The 18946-nt window shown below is 33.2% G+C and overlaps 1 protein-coding gene across 1 annotated transcript in view; it reads left to right on the forward strand.

Moving 5' to 3' along the window:
* PRKG1 (protein kinase cGMP-dependent 1) overlaps positions 1–18946 on the forward strand; it is a 1246104-nt gene that overhangs the window by 1104710 nt on the left and 122448 nt on the right. The window contains exon 9 of the mRNA XM_023225157.2: positions 12471–12545. Within this exon, the coding sequence (XP_023080925.1) occupies positions 12471–12545 (75 nt within the window). The remainder of the gene's footprint in view (positions 1–12470; positions 12546–18946) is intronic.

An 18946-nucleotide genomic window follows, 5' to 3' on the forward strand; every position in this document is an offset into this window, starting at 1 on the left:
CGTGGTGGCTCACACCAATTATCCCAGCACTTTGGGAGGCTAAGGTGGGTGGATCACTTGAGGTCAGGAGTTCAAGACCAGCCTGGCCAACATGGTGAAACTCTGTCTCTACTAAAAATAGAAAACAGCCGGGCATGGTGGCGGGTGCCTGTAATCCCAGCTACTGAGGAGGCTGAACAAGGAAAATTGCTTAAACCTGGGAGGTGGAGGTTGCAGTGAGCCAAGATCGCCCTACTGCACTCTAGCCTAGGAGACAGAGTGACTCCGTCTCAAAAGAAAAAAAAAAGAATTTGGCCATAAGGGTAGGATTTGAGAGAGAGAAAGCAGGTATTTAATACCAAATCTTAGCCACAACTATTAATTAGATCACCTCAGATTTCCATATTGGGGAGATAAATATGATGCCAATTACGGCTGGGATTGCAGGTGTTAGAAACAGATTGCCTTGGTTCAAATCCCAGTATTGACACTTACCAGACATGTGACCTCGGGCAAATTACTTAATTGTGTTAGCCTTGATCACCTTACCTATAAAACAGGGAACATCCTTGTAAAATAGTTTGGACAATCCTAATACATGCTAGCTAGTATTTTCATGTTTTGCTTGAAATTTTTATATTGCTAACTTATATAAACATTAATTTGTGACATAAAGGGATGCATTTATTGCTAAGCTTCTATTTTTTTGGGGGAAAAGTATGTATTTCCCTTTCCAATTGTGTAATGACAGCAGAAATAAAAAGTCAAGTAATTTATATTTATAAAAATGTTAAACTAATGTCTTTGTTTCAAGGAGTTTCCAAGAATAAATAATAAAAAGTCTACTAAAAAAGATACCTTGGGATAGATTTATTGTGCCATTTTAGGATTTCACTTTCAAGTTGCTTAATAGAAAATCAGTGACTATCATAGTAATTGCATTCCCATATTTTCCTTAGCCAGAGTTTTCCAGAGACAGTTTTTTAAATAGTCGGTTAATAAAAAGTGGATTGCTGCAACTGATATCTACTATAATTGATACATTTATATAAACTAGAATATATTAGCTATAGATTTTTATTGTTTTTAATAAATATGGCCTATTTATTTTTAGACAATTTTGATAAGATTTTTTGCCAGTTACATGAATTTGTAAATTTTAAATAATTTGTAAGTAGAGAAACTTGAAATTTTAAAAAATGTTTCCTTTAGGTTTTAGGGTACATGTGCAGTTTTGTTATATAAGTAAACTTGTGTCATGAGGGTTTGGTGTATAGATTATTTGCCACTCGGGTACTAAGCCTAGTACGCAATTTTTATTTTTTTCTGCTCCTCTCCCTCCTCCCACCTTTCACCCTCAAGTAAGCCCTAGTGCAGTTGTTTCCCTCTGAAAAAATTTTAATAGATAAGATGCTCGTTGGTGCCATAGATTCTGCTTTGAGAATACCAAAATTTGGAGAAAAAATTAACATTTGCTTCTACATAATTCTATAACAAAATGGTCTTAAAATTGAGAATTTATAGTGTTATGAAAAATTAATTTAATATTGATAGTTTGTTTTCATTGGGAAAGTATAGTATTTTGATGAAATTAATTAAACATACGTGAAACTTATCATTGGTTTTCATGTCAAAACAGTGTAATTTGGCCCACAAAGGCAATGACAGGAAGAGTAATGTGTAATATCTACTTTTGTTAGTATGGATTTTATATAGTAAGGTAAAGAGAGTTGCTAACACTTAAAATAATTGGCCAGCCACAAAACGTATGTCCACAGCATGAACTGTTTGATTTAAGTATAGTTGAGAGATGTTTATTTTTAAGGAAAAGGAAACATACAGAGTTGGCACATTAGGGCAACCTAGTCTTATATTTTCCTCCTAAACACTGAAAAGGCTAAGAACTATCACGTGAGATTTGATTCTAATTTCTCCTGTTTTTAATTGAAAATGAAAGTCATGCTACATTTTAAAATCCTTTCTTCCACTTTAATTGCAATTGGGATTCGTGGATATAAATTTCATTACGGTCTAAAATATTTACCCTCATTTAATGTCCTCTATATAATTCAGTGTTAAATTGCTAAGTGTTTCAAACCACTTCACCCATATTTATACCAATGTATTGCTTCATTAGGACCCACAATGTATGCTAGGCATTCATTTTAACTAAGCCTTTGTCCTAAGAGTTCATAGAGGTGGATACCCTAAGACACACAGAGGACTTTTAACCCATATATCTTGAATTTTAAATAAAACTTTGCTTCAGAAACTTAAGAGTTTGCTTGTCATATCCTGGGCACATATATACACACAAATGAATAAATGAGTAAGTGGTTGGGTGAGTCCATCCATCTATTTATTAATTCATTTTAAATTTCTATTACAGGCCAGGAAATACTCTAGTTTCTAAAGAGAGATATTGATGAAGAAGCCGGACTAGGTGTCTGATCTCATGAAATGTACATTTTGGCATGAGGAAGACAACAGATATCTAAACAAACAAAGTAGTTTTTAGCTGGTGGTGAGTGAAAATGAGTTAAAATCACAGAATGACAGCAAGAAGGATTTTGAGTAAAGGCTTCTTTGTATGGGTTGGTCAGTCCTGTGTAAAGAGGAAACAATTGAGCTGAGACATGAATGGTACTGAGAAAAAAACATGAAAATCTAGAGAACGAATGTTCCAGGCAGAAGACAAAGGCCCTGAGGCAGATGCTTGAAGCATTCTATGGTCAAATGTAGCATAGGATAATTCAGAGAAGTTGTAGAGGTCAGCAGAAGAATGACATGATCTGATTTATGTTTTTAAAAGATTACTCTGCTCACTGTGTAAGGACGAGAGAGGAAATAAAGGAAATGGCAGTTACAGAATTCTCCAGTGAGAAAATGGCGGCTGGGACCCAAAGATAATATAGAAAGGGGATTCGTTTCAGATTATTGAAGTTAGAATGTACAGGATTTGGTGTTGGATTAGATACAGAGGAAGGAAAAAGACAATCTAGAACAGGAGTCAGCAAACGTTTTTTTTTGGAAAGGGCCAGGACATTAAAGAATATCTGTAAAACTGGACATTAAATAGATCAGTTTATAGAGAAGGAGACTGACCAAAAACTAACAATTCCAGAACTCTGCAATATGCTCTGAAAAGCAACCACAAGGTATCAGATAGGATTCAGAAAGAGGCATATAGGTGGGGGTGAGAGAGAAAGTGAGTGGTCTAGGACAGTCCTTTTCCAAGGATCTGTGCTTAAGGACCAGTTTTTTTTTTTTTTATTTTCAGCCCATCCATTGTGGACAGATGTTTTGTAAAATAAAATACAAATGACTTGCTAGAAAAAAACAAGTGAAAAAAAGCATAGAAATAAATGCCCACTATTTTTTCCTATTATATTCAGCATACATAAAATCCTATTTCAAGAAAAATATTAGAACAAACATAATGCCGGATAAAAGGAAAATAATTGGCCCAATTAATCATTTTGTCATTGAAAGCATGTGTACAAGTAATAAGAAAGATAATGGCTATTATACTTGTTTTACCATCATAACAAAACCACAGTTTATGAGTGAAATAGCAATTCTCCATTCTGAGTGCAATTGGTACACTTTGAAAGAACACTGTGCATTTCACTGTCCAGTCGTTAATGTGTCAAATGTGCCTATTTCTTGATTGTTAACTTTTTTGATCTGGGTTAGATGGATAATGGAAATGCCACTTGCATGGAGTAATCTGTACTTTAGCTGTTTTATGTTTTGTTTAACACACTCAGAATAGAGAAACCAGTCTCTCAGAGAAGAACTGATGGGAATAGAAGAAGTGATTTTAAAGTAATATCAGCATACTGGAAAATTTTATTTTTATTTATTTATTCATTTATTTATTTATTATTTATTCATTTATTTTGAGATGGAGTTTCTCTCTTGTTGCCCAGGCTGGAGTGCAATGGCATGATCTCGGCTCACTGCAACCTCCACCCCCTGTGTTCAAGCGATTCTCCTGCCTCAGCCTCCCAAGTAGCTGGGACTACAGGCATGGACTACCACGCCAGGCTAATTTTTGTATTTCTACTAGAGACAGGGTTTCTCCATTTTGGTCAGGATGGTCTCGAACTCCTGACCTCAAGTGATTCACCCGCCTTGGCCACCCAAAGTGCTGGGACTGCAGGCGTGAGCCACTGTGCCTGACCTTCATTTTTATTTTTTATTCAAAATAGAACGAGTGATGTTCTATTTTAGTTAATCCTTCATTAGTAGCCAGTTCTATCAATTACTCCTGTAAAGTATGTTTAAATTTTAATTCTCTTTGTAAGATAGATTCTGAATTTTATATACTTTAGGTTAAAATTAGCAAACTAATCTTAAAATATCACACATTTAATAATACCCTCTTGCGCATGATTTGCATGCGGCTTTTACCAAATGTTTCTCACCTTATGGATTTGACAGTAACACAAATCTGTACCTTGTTCAAAAACACAAGTCCACTGATCTTGCCCTTGGATATTTCAGCATTGTCAAATTGCTAGAAAAGTTTCTAAACTTCTGGGCTTATGTCTTTATAGACTAGCAACAAATAGTGGGCCAACTATACTTTGAGTAATAGTACCACTCTACAAAAAGATTGTGAATTCAGTCATCCTTAGAAAAGGGCAAATCATATATAGGAATCTTATATATAAATATTTAAGATAGAATATTTATAATATCAAAATTGTGTGTAGGAAAATCTCAAAACACTTCTTTTTAAAACACAGTGTTTCTCTTTTTACACCCTTTATTAAGATGCATATATTCCTTTTTTATTTCAGTATTTTTGGAGTACAGGTGGTTTTTAGTTACATGGGTAAGTTCTTTAGTGGTGATTTCTGAGATTTTGGTGCACCCATCACCCTAATAGTGTACACTGTACCCAGTATGTATTCTTTTATCTCCCACCCCACTTCCACCCTTCCCCTCCAGTCCCCAAAGTCCATTATGTCATTCTTATGCCTTTGCATTCTCATAGCTTAGCTCCCACTTATAAATCATGTTGCTATAAAGACACATGCATATTTATGTTTATTGCGGCACTATTCACAATAGCAAAGACTTGGAATCAACCCAAATGTCCATCAATGACAGGCTGAATTAAGAAAATGTGGCACATATACACCATGCAATACTATGCAGCCATAAAAAAGGATGAGTTCATGTCCTTTGTAGGGACATGAATGCAGCTGGAAACCATCATTCTCAGCAAACTATCGCAAGAACAGAAAACCAAACATCCCATGTTCTCACTCAAAAGTGGGAATTGAACAATGAGATCACTCAGACTCTGGAAGGGGAACATCACACACCGGGGCCTATTATGGGGAGGGGGTAGGGGAGAGGGATGGCTTTGGGAGTTACACCTGATGTAAGTGACGAGTTGATGGGTGCTGACGAGTTGATGGGTGCAGCACACCAACATGGCACAAGTATACATATGTAACAAACCTGCACGTTGTGCACATGTACCCTAGAACTTAAAGTATAATAATAAAAAAAAAGGAGTTAAAAAAAAATTGAGGGCCATTAAAACTCTCTTTTGGATATGAAATAAAAAATTATCTCCCGGTCGCAGTGGCTCACTCCTGTAATCCCAGCACTTTGGGAGGCTGAGGTGGGCGGATCACGAGGTCAGAAGTTCAATACCAGCCTGGCCAACATAGTGAAACCCCATCTCTACTAAAAATACAAAAAATTAGCTGGGTGTGGTGGTGGGCACCTGTAATCGCAGTTACTTGGGAGGCTGAAGCAGGAGAATTGCTTGAACCCAAGAGGCAGAGGTTGCAGTAAGCAGAGATTACACCGCTGGGATCCAGAGCAACAGTGTGAGACTCCATCTCAAAAAAAAAAAAAAAAAAAAAATTCTCTCATGTTCAAAGTATTGGGAAATGGCACCTTGCATTACTTTTGGATTGACATTTTAAATATAATGCTTTTGTTAGATGTCTACATAATAATTGATTTTAATGCATAAGCAAATTATACTTTTTAAAAGAAAGTGATATTTCTTTTTATAATTTAATATGGCTATCCATATTTTAATAAATTCTAAACACAAAGTTCTTTCAGTTTCTTTTTGGCAGTAAAATAAAGGACACTTACAATTCATTACTTAACATATCATGTATGATATTCATTATCTTCATGTTTTGTTTGAAATTGGTTAAAATTGATATAGGCTCTGCAATAGCAGAAATCAGTTACTCTATTGAATATAAATCCTATGTTGAATACAAATTTGAACTTTCATTCAAAATAAGGCACCAAATACTGTGTTATTATTCCATTTGTTAAAAACCAACTGTAACCCAAGGTCATTATTGGTGCCTGCCCCTATGCACTTTGAGATACTTAAGGAAAAGTTGAGATTGTTTCAGGTTGGAAACTCTAAGTAATGTGTAATAAACTTTCCTACATTAAAAAAAAAAAAAAATAAGTGAGACATGATATTTGGTTTTCCATTCCTGAGTTAGTTCACTTAGAATAATGGTCTTTGACTCCATCCAAGTTGCTGTAAATGCCATTATTTCATTTTTTTATGGCTGAGTAGTATCCCATGGTGTATATATACCACATTTTCTTTATCCACTCGTTGACTGATGGACATTTAGGTTGTTTCCATATTTTTGCAATTGTGAATTGTGTGGTTACAAACATGCATGCACAAGTGTCTTTTTCACATAATGACCTCTTTTCCTTTGGGAAGATACACAGTCGTGGTATTGCTGGATTGAATGGTAGTTCTACTTTTAATTTTTAAGAAATATCCATACTGTTTTCCATAGTGGTTATACTAGTTTACATTCCCACTAGGAATGTAAGTGTTCCCTTTTCACTACATCCATGCCAAAAAGATGTATATATTCTTAATAGTTAAGGATTAAAAGTGAGAAAGAGTTAAAAATAAAATCTTAAGCTAATGTTTGTCACCAATATTCCAACAGTAGAATTACTAGATAAGCAAATAAACAAAAAAATTAAGAAGTTTAGTCATTTTATATTGGATATTTCTATGTAACCAGGAGTGTCCTACATGCTTGACTGGATTGTTTTCCACATTTAACCATTAAGGTGGCTATAGTATAAGCACAGACAGCCTAAAATCAAACAAGTACTAAACCAATACAATTTCAACTTTGAAATAACTGAAAAAAAATCAAGGAGGATACATGCCAAAATGTGAACATTTAGCCAAAGATTGTAAAATTACAGTAAATCTTTTATCCCTTAGAGTTCTTCAGTGTCTTTCAAGTTGTTAATGTATTGCCATTGGAAGCACACACACACACGAACACACAGACACACACACATACACGTAATTTTAAAATTCAAAACTAGATGATTTGACTCTCATAATAAGCCTAGTCAACAAGACCCTGTCCTGGAAAAGACTGATTTATATGGACATATTAGACATGGAAACTTGATCAGCACTGAGTCACTTTTTCTTTTATTTCTCAAAAGTAACAATAAGTAAAAGGAGAGAATTCCTGAAATCTATTCTTAGCTTTTTAATCTTTTGTGCATATGCCAAATTGAATCATTATTTTCAATTGGTACCTTTTAAAGCATATAATTATAATCAGGAAACAGTTTAAATGAAATGTTTGTTATTTGAAACCCATTTTTCTAGTGAATGAGCCCCTTGAAAGATAGGTGGATATTATTACAAAGACACAGACAAATATCTAATACTTTGATGTGTGTAATTCTCTCTTGCAAATATAAACATATGTGCATGATAAGAAAATACTAATAATTATTTACTCATAAAAGTGTCATTGCTTTCTATGAAATTGCTATCTAATATGATTTTGAGTATATGAAATTATTTTTATGTACACTATAGCCTTCCTTCTGATAAGCATTCAGTCACTCATTACTTCCTACCTTTGTATTATAAGTCTTTGTATCTTATCTGTAATGTAAGACTGTAAATTCCTCAAAGTTGTACTTTATTCTTTTTGCATAATCCACAGTAGCTTGGATTGTCTCTTATAGATAGTAGACATTGTATATATACATATATGTGAGTTTGGGTGAATGGACGGATGGATGGATGAATGGATGGATGGATGGATGGATGGATGGATGGATGAATAAATGGATGGATAACTGGAAAATATGGATGTGGCTGGTTTTATTTTATTTGGGGGTAATTTTTTTCTCCAAGGAAACATATAGTCACATGACAGTTAATAGTATAAACCACTAAGAATTATGATTATCCAATTATAAATAAAATAAACAAAAAGTAACAAACATAAGAACACTTGAAGCCACAAAGTAAATCAAGAGATTTTCTGCATAAGTGTACCAAAACCGTGAAGGATCACTCTGAAACCTTGGGCTTAGCTAAGTAAAACATCTTAACTACTTTGGAACACTAACTTTCTATATTTTTAAATAAATATTTAAAAAAAGATTTAGATGAGATTTAGGTTAACAAAGCATAATGTTATAGTCTGTGAAATTAAGAAGGCTTTTCCAAGCCTTCTGATAATACCTGACAAACATTTTGCTTAGCACTATTGAAGTATTAGAAATAGCTTCCAGTTTAAGATTTTACCTTTTACACTTTTTGACTTATAACATTTCACTATTAAGTGTAAAAAAGAAAAAAAAACTGTTTTGAATGTTATGACTTTCTCCCATCCTATTTTTAATTTGAAAATATTCCATTTTTAAATGTTTATATAAAATTCTAAACCATTATATCAGAATAAAGGATAGGAGATCATGAGAATTAAATCAACTAACTCACACACACACTATATATATAATACATATCTATTTTATATACATGTAAAATATATTACACTGTAAAGTAAACTGTAAATGCTATGATTTTTTAGCAGCATGGTAATGCTGATCTCTGATATTTGGACTGCCTTTCTAATAATTTAAAGACCATTTCTGTCTAGATGGTGTCTCATTATATCACAACTGAAGAACCGAATTACATTCTTTTTAGACATACCACTGAGTAATCAGCTCCCTTCAGAATATTTTGCCTTAATAATGAAAACATTTTAATAACTAAACTTATTACCCACTGAGTTACTGTCATTATAGCATACTAAAACAGACAAATTTCCTGGAATGAGAAACACAGTCTCTTAACTGATATTCGTTAAGGACAATTTCTTTAAATGTCTTAGTGTGTAAATTCTTAGTGTGTAAGGGTTATAGTTTCTTCTTCCTTCGTGTCTCCCGTTTTCCATCCACCTTTCATTCTTTCATTCATCCCTTCCTTGTTTTTCCTTCTGCCTTCCTCTTTCCTTTCTTTTCCTTCCCCACCTGACAAGTATGTCTAAACTACCATCATTAAACATAAAAGAGATTTCCTATTTGCTTTCTTTCAATATCTCTGTACTCAACTGATAACATTTTACCCATGCTCCTTAAAGTATTATGTCAAGACTTGTAAAATTAGATTTTCTATCCCAAGAAAAGTAACAGAAAATTTTGCATGAAATATGTGCATGCATAAAGGTTTGCTCTGGAGATGCCCTAAACTAAAGCCATTTGCTCAGTAACATGTCCTTATTTTATTCCGAAAGTTTAGCATGTATGTAGAAATTTGGTGTTTTATTTTACAATGTTAAAATGTAACTTGTGTATGAATTGTGAGTTTGTTTAAAAAGAGAATTTAATGATTTTTCTATAGTTACCTATATTTGTTAAAACTCATAAATAATATTTTCTGATTTATACTTATTCAGTTGCTCGAGTTTTCACGACATCTCATTATAATCTTTTTCAGAATAGAATAACAATTAAAAAAAGGCATTAGTCAAGAAATGTCATAGGACCTGAGTAACTATTTGGGGAAGCATATGATACCTATAGTAGTACTTTTCCAAATGTCTATTTGATGAGGGTTCACACAGACGGCAGGTGTTCCTACAGAGTGTCTGAGAGAAGGAAAAAATGAAACACTAATTGGTTCATTTTTGTGCCAGGAGTGATAAATTCTATAACACCATCAATTATGCTTATCAAGATGTCTTAAATTATTCATTGATCAGTACAGGGATCTGCAGACAGTGGTAGTCATTTGGAACTTAATAATATTACTTGATTTCTACTTTTAAAACTCCATCTAGCGTAACCATATCTATGTTTTTCCATGTATATATTTTGCTCCTAAGAATTTCAAAATATATTTTCAAAATAATATTTTGTGGAGTTTTAATCTAGCTTAGTGTGTTGAACAGAATTTGTTAACGTAAAAGTTTTAATTCTTGTCAAATTTATCATCAGTTTACTCTGTGATTCTTTGGTAATACGCTATTCTGTTTAAAGTGTGCTTAATTCAAATAGATAATAGAAGGAAGACAGGATTCTTTTTTTTAAAGAAACTACTTGAACTCTCAGAATTACTATGAGTTTTAAATGTCTAATAACACAATCTCTTAATATATCGAAATGGATTTGAAAAGCTAAGTTTTAGTGATTATTGCTGTTCGGTTTTCCTAGATAATATTATTTGATTCTTCTCTTTCAATACCTTTTCATAATGTTTTAGATTTCACTGTATTGAAAATATCCAAATATAAAGGACAGAAGCCTTATGAAATATACATTTTAATGGTGGATGTGCTGCTAAATTGCAGTCATCTTAGACAAGGAACTTAAACTCTGTGCTTAAATTTTATTATCTTAAAAAAACCCAGAAAATTAGACAGATATTATATATTTATAATAAAAGAAATATTATATTTTACTTTATGTTGTGAATGCATCTAGCTTTAAGGACATTCTCTAAACTCGGATTCCCTCTAAGTTTAGGTAAGGACCAAGACATTCTATGGGAAAGTGGGAAATTTTACCATATGAAGAACAATGACAAAAATAATATTTGAACATAGTTTTCAACTATGGGAATTATATTTATTAATTATGGATAATATATTTTTGAAAACTTTGTAAGGAGTGTTGCCTATTATTTGTCTATTTAGCAATCACTTGTTTTGGCATGAATTAATACAATTCATTACAGAAAGCTTTATGTTCTTGAATATGATTCTTGATTCTCTGTGTCTCTGTCTAATCTTTTTTTGGGGTCCCTTTATGAATAGAAATACTTCATGTATTAGGTTCAGCCTTCTGTTTACCATGCACCCTAGATGAGCTCATTACCCAAGGGTCTGAAGTAACAGCTGCTCCCTTCCCCTCCACCCAGGCCCAAGAAGGGTGTCATGTTCCTCTTTATAGTTTTTCAAAATAAAAAAGTATACGTAAAAACAATTAAGGAACATTTACATTTTAAATCAGCAAGCATCTTACTATGTTTCAGGACCTGACCATGCATAACTTATTGTTTAATACTCACAACACACAAACCATTTACATGTATTAAGATGATAGAAGATTAAAATTAAATGTAATTTCTTACAGTACTTTAAAATTATCTCCATTATAATTGGAGATTATAATACTAACTCATAGTATTTCAAAATAAAAGAATTTACTTTTATTTTGAAAAACCTCATTGGAGCTATTAAACTATTTGTTATTACATGTAAAACACTTATAGCAATGCCTGGCATATGAGTGAGGCTCTGATTATCATGTGGGTACTGGGACTTTTTTTTCTTTCCTTCATTCTAGTTCAGTAGTTGCCAGAATGTAGTGTACAGTAAGAGTTACTGTATCTGGTTGTATTTGGTAATTTTCAAGGGTGATTCTGGTATACATGTGTGTATTCATTTTGTGTTGATGCTATAATATTTACTATTTTAGTGACAGAAGTGATCATGTTTCACTGTAGAAGTCTGAATACAGTTCCAGGTGCATAGCAGGATTGAATAGATTGGATTTAAGCAGTTCAGTCACTCTTCCTGTTTTATGATAAAGTTGTTTTTTCACTCTTCCAAAATGAGTTAATTTTTCTGTGACTCTCTCCTGTTGTTTTCCTGCATTCTGCGTATTTATTTTGGGTGTGAACATTAGTTTACTATTTTGTTAAGTGGAGATAATGATGCTTGTTTTTCAGAATTTTTTGGAGAATTGGAATTAATATATGTTAGTGGTAATTTAAATAATAGTACCTGGCATAAAGGAGGCATTCCATAATTGGTAGATCTTGCTGTCATTTCAGTATTTTAGTTTACTCATTAATTTTGTGATGTATATCATTTAGTGTGTCACAGACTTTATTCCAAACAATTATTTGAATATCTGCTTTTGTCAGATATGGCTGCCAGATTTGTTTATGTTTTGGCAACTCTCTTGGTGAGCAAGGTAGAAGAGGTCCCTAATCTCATAGAGTTTATATGCTAGTCAGGAAAAATACTATCTAACGTGCTTCTTTAACAGTGTATTTAGATTAAGTGTTTGAATTTATTTTTTATTTAGATGCCTTTAGATTATTTCATCATATCATTGATTAGGTTGCCATTGTTATTACTTTATAGAAGATTTATTCTAATCACTGTGCTTTTTTCCTCTGGCAGCTCTTTCAAACATTTGATTGGAGGGCTGGATGATGTTTCTAATAAAGCATATGAAGATGCAGAAGCTAAAGCAAAGTAAGTGGATTTTTTCCTTTGGCCTTAATCTTGATTGAAAAATGATTTTGAATAGAAATAAGATCAAATACTTTGTTGGACTTGACACATCCCAACACTCTAACAGGAAACAACTAATTACTTGACAGACAAAAGAAGCAAATTCTTCAAGATAATTATTACATGGTATGTTTACCTAGTAGTATGTCTCTCTTCAAACACAAAACTTTAATTTTGTGATGAAGACAATCTCAGGAAGAAAAAATGCTTATTTTAAAATCTAATATAAACAATTAAATGTAAACGTGTTATTTGTCCTCCAGAAAATACTTTCTGAACAAATGGTGGTTGTGTTCCACAGTTACCTGTCGAATTGTATCAAAAATAATAAGGCTAGAAATATTTCCCTGTGCTAATTCATCATTACTTTGAACTTTGATGTTACTACATGAGAATGATATGAGATGATAAATATCCCATTAATTATGATGTATACAAATACAATTCTTTCTACAAGAATAATTTGATTAAAACAATATTTTTGACAAAGATTTAAAGTAAGTTGATATTAGCTTTTTCTGCAAAATTATTGTTATTTTTAAAATATCAGTAACCTATATAATCCTCCCCTCTTTCCCCAATGTAATCAGTATTTAATAGCATGTAGCATACCTAAAGGATTAAATTGACAACAGTTAGCATTAAACAGATAGTTCAGGGCCAGAATTTGATCCATTGGTTTTGTAGTCACCTAAAAATCGAAAGAAGTAAAATAAATTATTTTGCTTTAAGACTCCATGAAGATGAAAAGTTTGTTCTATAACAAAAATATTAATAATTATATTCCATGTTAACCTAATAAAATTATGTTATTTTCAAAGCTATATGAAAATATTCACAATTTCTCCTCTGTGTCCTCTGCATAGCCCTGAGGTCGAATGCCTGTAGTGCTTCTGCTAAGGTTTGCTTAGGAAGTTACACAGGCCAGTTGTAATACCAGACTCCATGCAGTCACTGAGACTGCTTATGTTCTGAATAATTAGTATTAATTGTCCTGGTTTATTTCAAAAAGCTAAAATGCACATTGGTATTCAGTTTCCACTTTAGTTTCTAGTATTAATAATAATTCCACCGAGGTGGGAAAAGGTGCCATTTAAGGTACCTTATCAGTTTTTAAAGTTATAAAATGGCTTTTGTTATGGCCTATGCTATTCCTATTCCTATAGGAATTTTTTTTGGTATATGTTAAAATTCATACTTTTATAATTTATGTCAACTTTTATTTTCGTGTGTGTGTGTCTGTCTGTCTGTGTGTGTATGTGTGTATGTGTCTGTGTATCTGTGTGTGTGTGTGTGTGTGTGTATTCTGTTAAGGGTATCATTGGTCATTGCATATATACATCTCATATATAATTTACATATAGTATATATATAATTTTATATGTATTATAATTTATATAATTATACTCATACAGTATTAAATATATGTGTATGCATATATATATATATATATATATATATATATATATATATATATAATATATAAAACAACTGATGGTAATCTTAAAAGTTCATGTACCATCCAGTTAAGCAACTATTCTTAGTTACTAGAAAAATTCAAGGGTCTTGTAGACTAATGTATTTTTGCTGCTTTCCTATTAAACTTTGAAAGTTTAATCTCATTTTTCCTATTAAGATCTGGAAAAATTTTCTAATGGATGCTTTTGTAGAACTCCTGTTTATTCCACTTAAAGTTGAGACCACTATCATGCTTCAAATTTATCAGTGATGGGGAAGTGACTGAGTTAGTCATAGGTTTCTCAGTGTCCTATTGACTTTATAAAGATAACTGTGTGTACATCTCCTGAATTCTGGCCATTCACGGATTCACTTGCACATACTTCAATTAAAAGTAGTAAGCAAAAAAAACTGAAACAATGAAATTCAGATATTCAGACAATTAGAGGTAGGTATGGCAACAATTCTTAACATTGGAAGAAAATCAGTCAATATGAAAAACATGAACCTGAATGAAGGCCAGAAGCCTTGGGTTCTGCTCCTGGCTCTGTCATTACCAGACAAGTGATTTTGGTCATGAATCTTAATGCCTCTCTCTCAGTCTCTGTTTTCACACTTTTAAAATGGCAATTTTGAGATTTAATTGATGTCAGTATATAAAAATACTTTGCAAATTCTAAAGGCTATAAAAATATGTCGCTAGGCTCATACCTGTAATTCCAGCACTTTGGGAGGTCAAGGTGGGTGGATCACCTGAGGTCAAGAATTCAGGTCAGGATCACCTGAGTTCAGCCTGGTCAACATGGTGAAACCCTGTTGCTACCAAAAATACAAAAGTTAGCCAGGCGTGGTGATGGACACCTGGAATCCCAGATCTTCAGGAGCCTGAGGCAGGAGAATCACTTGAACCTGGGAGGTGGAGGTTGCAGTGAGCCAAGATCACGCCATTGCACTCTGGCCTGGGTGACCAGAGCGAAACTCTGTTTCAAAAATAACTAACTAACTAACTAAATAAATAAATAAATAACTAAATAAAGTATATCACTAGAAATAACTAGAAATATACCTTAGTGCATTTGATGTACAATTGAATTTACAGACTCCATGTCTATTATGTTGATCAATTTTACTTGGACAAGAAGTCTTTAATCTTATGTAAGCAACATACTTTTACTTGAGTAGCATATTATGAAATTAAACCTTGCTTAGAAAACATTAATAAAATTATTTTTAATAAAACAGTAACATTTGATTAAAAGAGACTTCAATTCAATTAAAGAAGAAAGAAGAGCAATGAAATGACTACCTACATCAAAGTAGTTTCAAATATTGCTATTTGGAACCATTGATTTGATAGATTATAATATAGCCATTATGTTTATACTTTTTCCCCCAGTTTTACTGAGGTGTAACTGAGAAATAAGAATTGTATACAAGTAAAGTGTATATGACATGCTGATTTGATATGTAGGAATACATTGTGAAATGATTATCACAATCAAACTAATTAACACATCTACCACCTCATATAGTTGCTTTTGTGTGTGTGTGGTAAGAATACTTAAGATCTACTGTCTTAGCAAATTTCAACTGTACAGTTTTGTCTGAATTTTCTGCTCAATTCACACTAAACCCAAATGAATGTATAGTCCATGTTTTTTAATATTGATTATTATTTAGAAAATGGTAATTGCCTGATGAAACATGTCTAAAACCTTTGATCCAAATTCTAGTGAGGCTGATAATGTGACCTTTATTCCTAAAAACAGCCAAATAAGTAAATAAACAAATAAATAAATGCTGGAGGAGTTATTGTTGTGTCTTATACACTGTTAGCATTTTATCATCTTCTAATAAATAATTAATATCAGAAGATTTCTGAAGTGTAAGATATCTCTTAATTAGGTGTCCTGTCACTCAAAGAAGGCAAACTGTGAATTATTCCCTAGAGAAAGCTTTCTAGTTGAACTATCAAGTTTAAAACTCTATTTGAATTAGCATTGTTGTTGTTTCTCCCTATTGAATTTCTTCCCCTTAACTACTTGATACTTTCACTTTGTATTTAAGGAATTTATAAGGGTTGCCAATACTGCAGGGGCTAGGAACCAGCTCTAATTTGTTTAAAATCGGTGATATTTCTGTTAATGCCTCTAAATTTTTATAAGGATCACAATATCTTGACCATTTAGAAAGACAAAGTTAAGTTGGCTCCACTTTGTAAGCTTTATTTGTTTAAGGTCTTCTTGATGTTTTGCAAAACCTACAGAAGATAAGATTAATATTTCTGGTCGGGCGCGGTGGCTCAAGCCTGTAATCCCAGCACTTTGGGAGGCCGAGACAGGCGGATCACGAGGTCAGGAGATCGTGACCATCCTGGCTAAAACGGTGAAACTCCATCTCTACTAAAAAACACACAAAAGACTAGCCGGACGAGGTGTCAGGCGCCTGTAGTCCCAACTACTCGCTCCCGAGTCCCAACATTCTCGCTGAGGCAGGAGAATGGCGTAAACCCGGGAGGCGGAGCTTGCAGTGAGCTGAGATCCGGCCGCTGCACTCCAGCCTGGGCGACAGAGGGAGATTCCGTCTCAAAAAATAAAAAAAGAAAAAAAAAGTATATATATATATATATATTTCTTAAAACTCAACCAAAATGATTATGTTAGTTATCCATGGGAAATCATTATTGATATTATCTCATTGACTATGCCTATTTGGGTAAGAAGCGAAAAAAAGTAGGACTGACTGTAAAGATTGATTAAGTTGAGACATTTAGAAACTTCAGTGGTAGCATAATCAATCTCAATGGCAGAAAGATTTCACAAAATGTACAGACCATCCCAGTAAAACTACACCAGGCACTCAGCTCAGATAGATAGTCTAGGAAGATTGGCTTGAGAGAAATGTTCCAGTAGAAGTGGTTCTCAAAACTCCTCTACTGCAGGATAGGTGCCCTCAGTCTGTCTCGTGAGATGTATTTTCTACAAAGATATTTGCTCTTGGCAGAAATTTTGCCGATATGGCATGCTTCTCTTGATTGCTGCTAATTATCTACTGAGGGCTTCTCTTTTTAAAATAGGAAATTGCAATCATGAAGACATTAGAAGAGGCAACATCAGATCAAAGTTAAGGTTCACTGAACTTTATTTGGAGAAGAAGGTAGCATGTGTGATGAGAGGTACATATTTTCTATTGATAATATGTATTCATTCATTTAATAAACATTTAGAAATTTACTTATGATGAGTCAGGCATTGTGCTTTACAACGTGCACACCAAATAGAAAACACATTTCCAATACCAAGGATCATCTTACAGCTCAGTATGGAAGCTGGTATGTAATTCAATGAATACTTTCACTATTTGGCTCTAAGAATAAGTTATAATAATTGTTATGAGATAATAGTATTTGGATATAAAGTTAATCTCTATATTGAAGCCTGTCTTATAAAAATCATAAACATCCAGAGATATCAAAAGAAAAATTAAATATTTTATTTTGTTAAATATTTCTGACATATGTGTATAGCTTGTATCTTTGATGTCTTAATTGCTGAATACTCAGCAGTTACAGGCAAAACAGCTATTTCTTCAAATAAAAAAGCATATATGTATGTCTATATATGTCTGTATATGTGTGTGTGTACACGCACACACATATATAAGCCAAGATAGAGAAAGAAAATGAAAACAATCTAAACCAAACACAACTGCTATTACCTATCTTTGTATTTTACAGTTGTACTTATAGTGCATTTTCAATTTTATATCTTGCTTTATTCCATTTAACATCTGTGTTAGTCTGTTTGCATTGCTGTAAAGTAATACCTGAGCCTCAGTCATTTATGAAGAAAAGAGGTTTATTTGGTTCATGGTTCTACAGGCTGCACAGGAAGCATAGTGCTGGCATCTGTTCTTGGTGAGGCCACTGGAAGCCTCCAGTCATGGCAGAAGGCAACAGGGGAGCAGGCATACACATGGAGAGAAAGGGAGCAAGGGAGATGCCAGACTTTATTAAACCACCAGCTCTCACTCTGTGAACTAAGAGAAGGAACACTCACTTATTATCACGGGATGGCACCAAGCCATTCATAAGAGATCCACTCCCATAACCCAAACACCTCCCATCAGGCCCAACCTCCAGCACTATGGATCACATTTTAACATGAGATTTAGAGGGGACAAATATTCAAACCATATCAGCATGTTCATATTATAAACATTTATAATACTATTATATACTCTTCATGAAAATCATTTTAATGGTACCTGACAACCCAATGAATAGAAACTTAGACTTCTAGACTGATTCAAGTTGTAGCCTTGTTGATTCAATGTATTTTGCTTTTAAAGGTAAGATCTCAATTACTTTTTAAGGAAAAAAAAAAGCACCAAACAACAAAAACACCTCCGAATGCATTCCATCTAGCAACGCTTCTCAAACTACTTTGTGTCATGACGTTCATAGAAAATCAGTACAGCATTTTGCACTAATTAGTTCAGCTGCCCTAGGCTCCATCCTTCAGTTTTGAAGGCTAATGGGATTCATACCTAAGCCCTTCAATGGGAAGTTCTGACAACTATATGACTATAGATATGTAAATGCACTTAATTTTTATCTAGATTTGTGATGCCCAGTATTGTTCTTTATTAACTCCTTCTCTTGTCAAAATCTATGTAAAGCCTCCAAATCAGCATGGACAGATTATTTTTAATCTGTAATATCCCTTGGTGTACATAAAGATTTAAAGACTCCTTGCTGTGGCTCTGCAGTCCCTCATGCACCAGCATTACCCATGTTCGTTCACTTCTTCACATGCTTTCATCTATTCAACAGTTATTTTCTATGTGCCTACAAAATGCTGCATATAAAATAATGAATAAAATAGATAAGTTTCTTGCCTTAA

This window comes from Piliocolobus tephrosceles, chromosome 9, assembly GCF_002776525.5.
Source record: "Piliocolobus tephrosceles isolate RC106 chromosome 9, ASM277652v3, whole genome shotgun sequence".
Lineage (NCBI taxonomy): Eukaryota > Metazoa > Chordata > Mammalia > Primates > Cercopithecidae > Piliocolobus > Piliocolobus tephrosceles.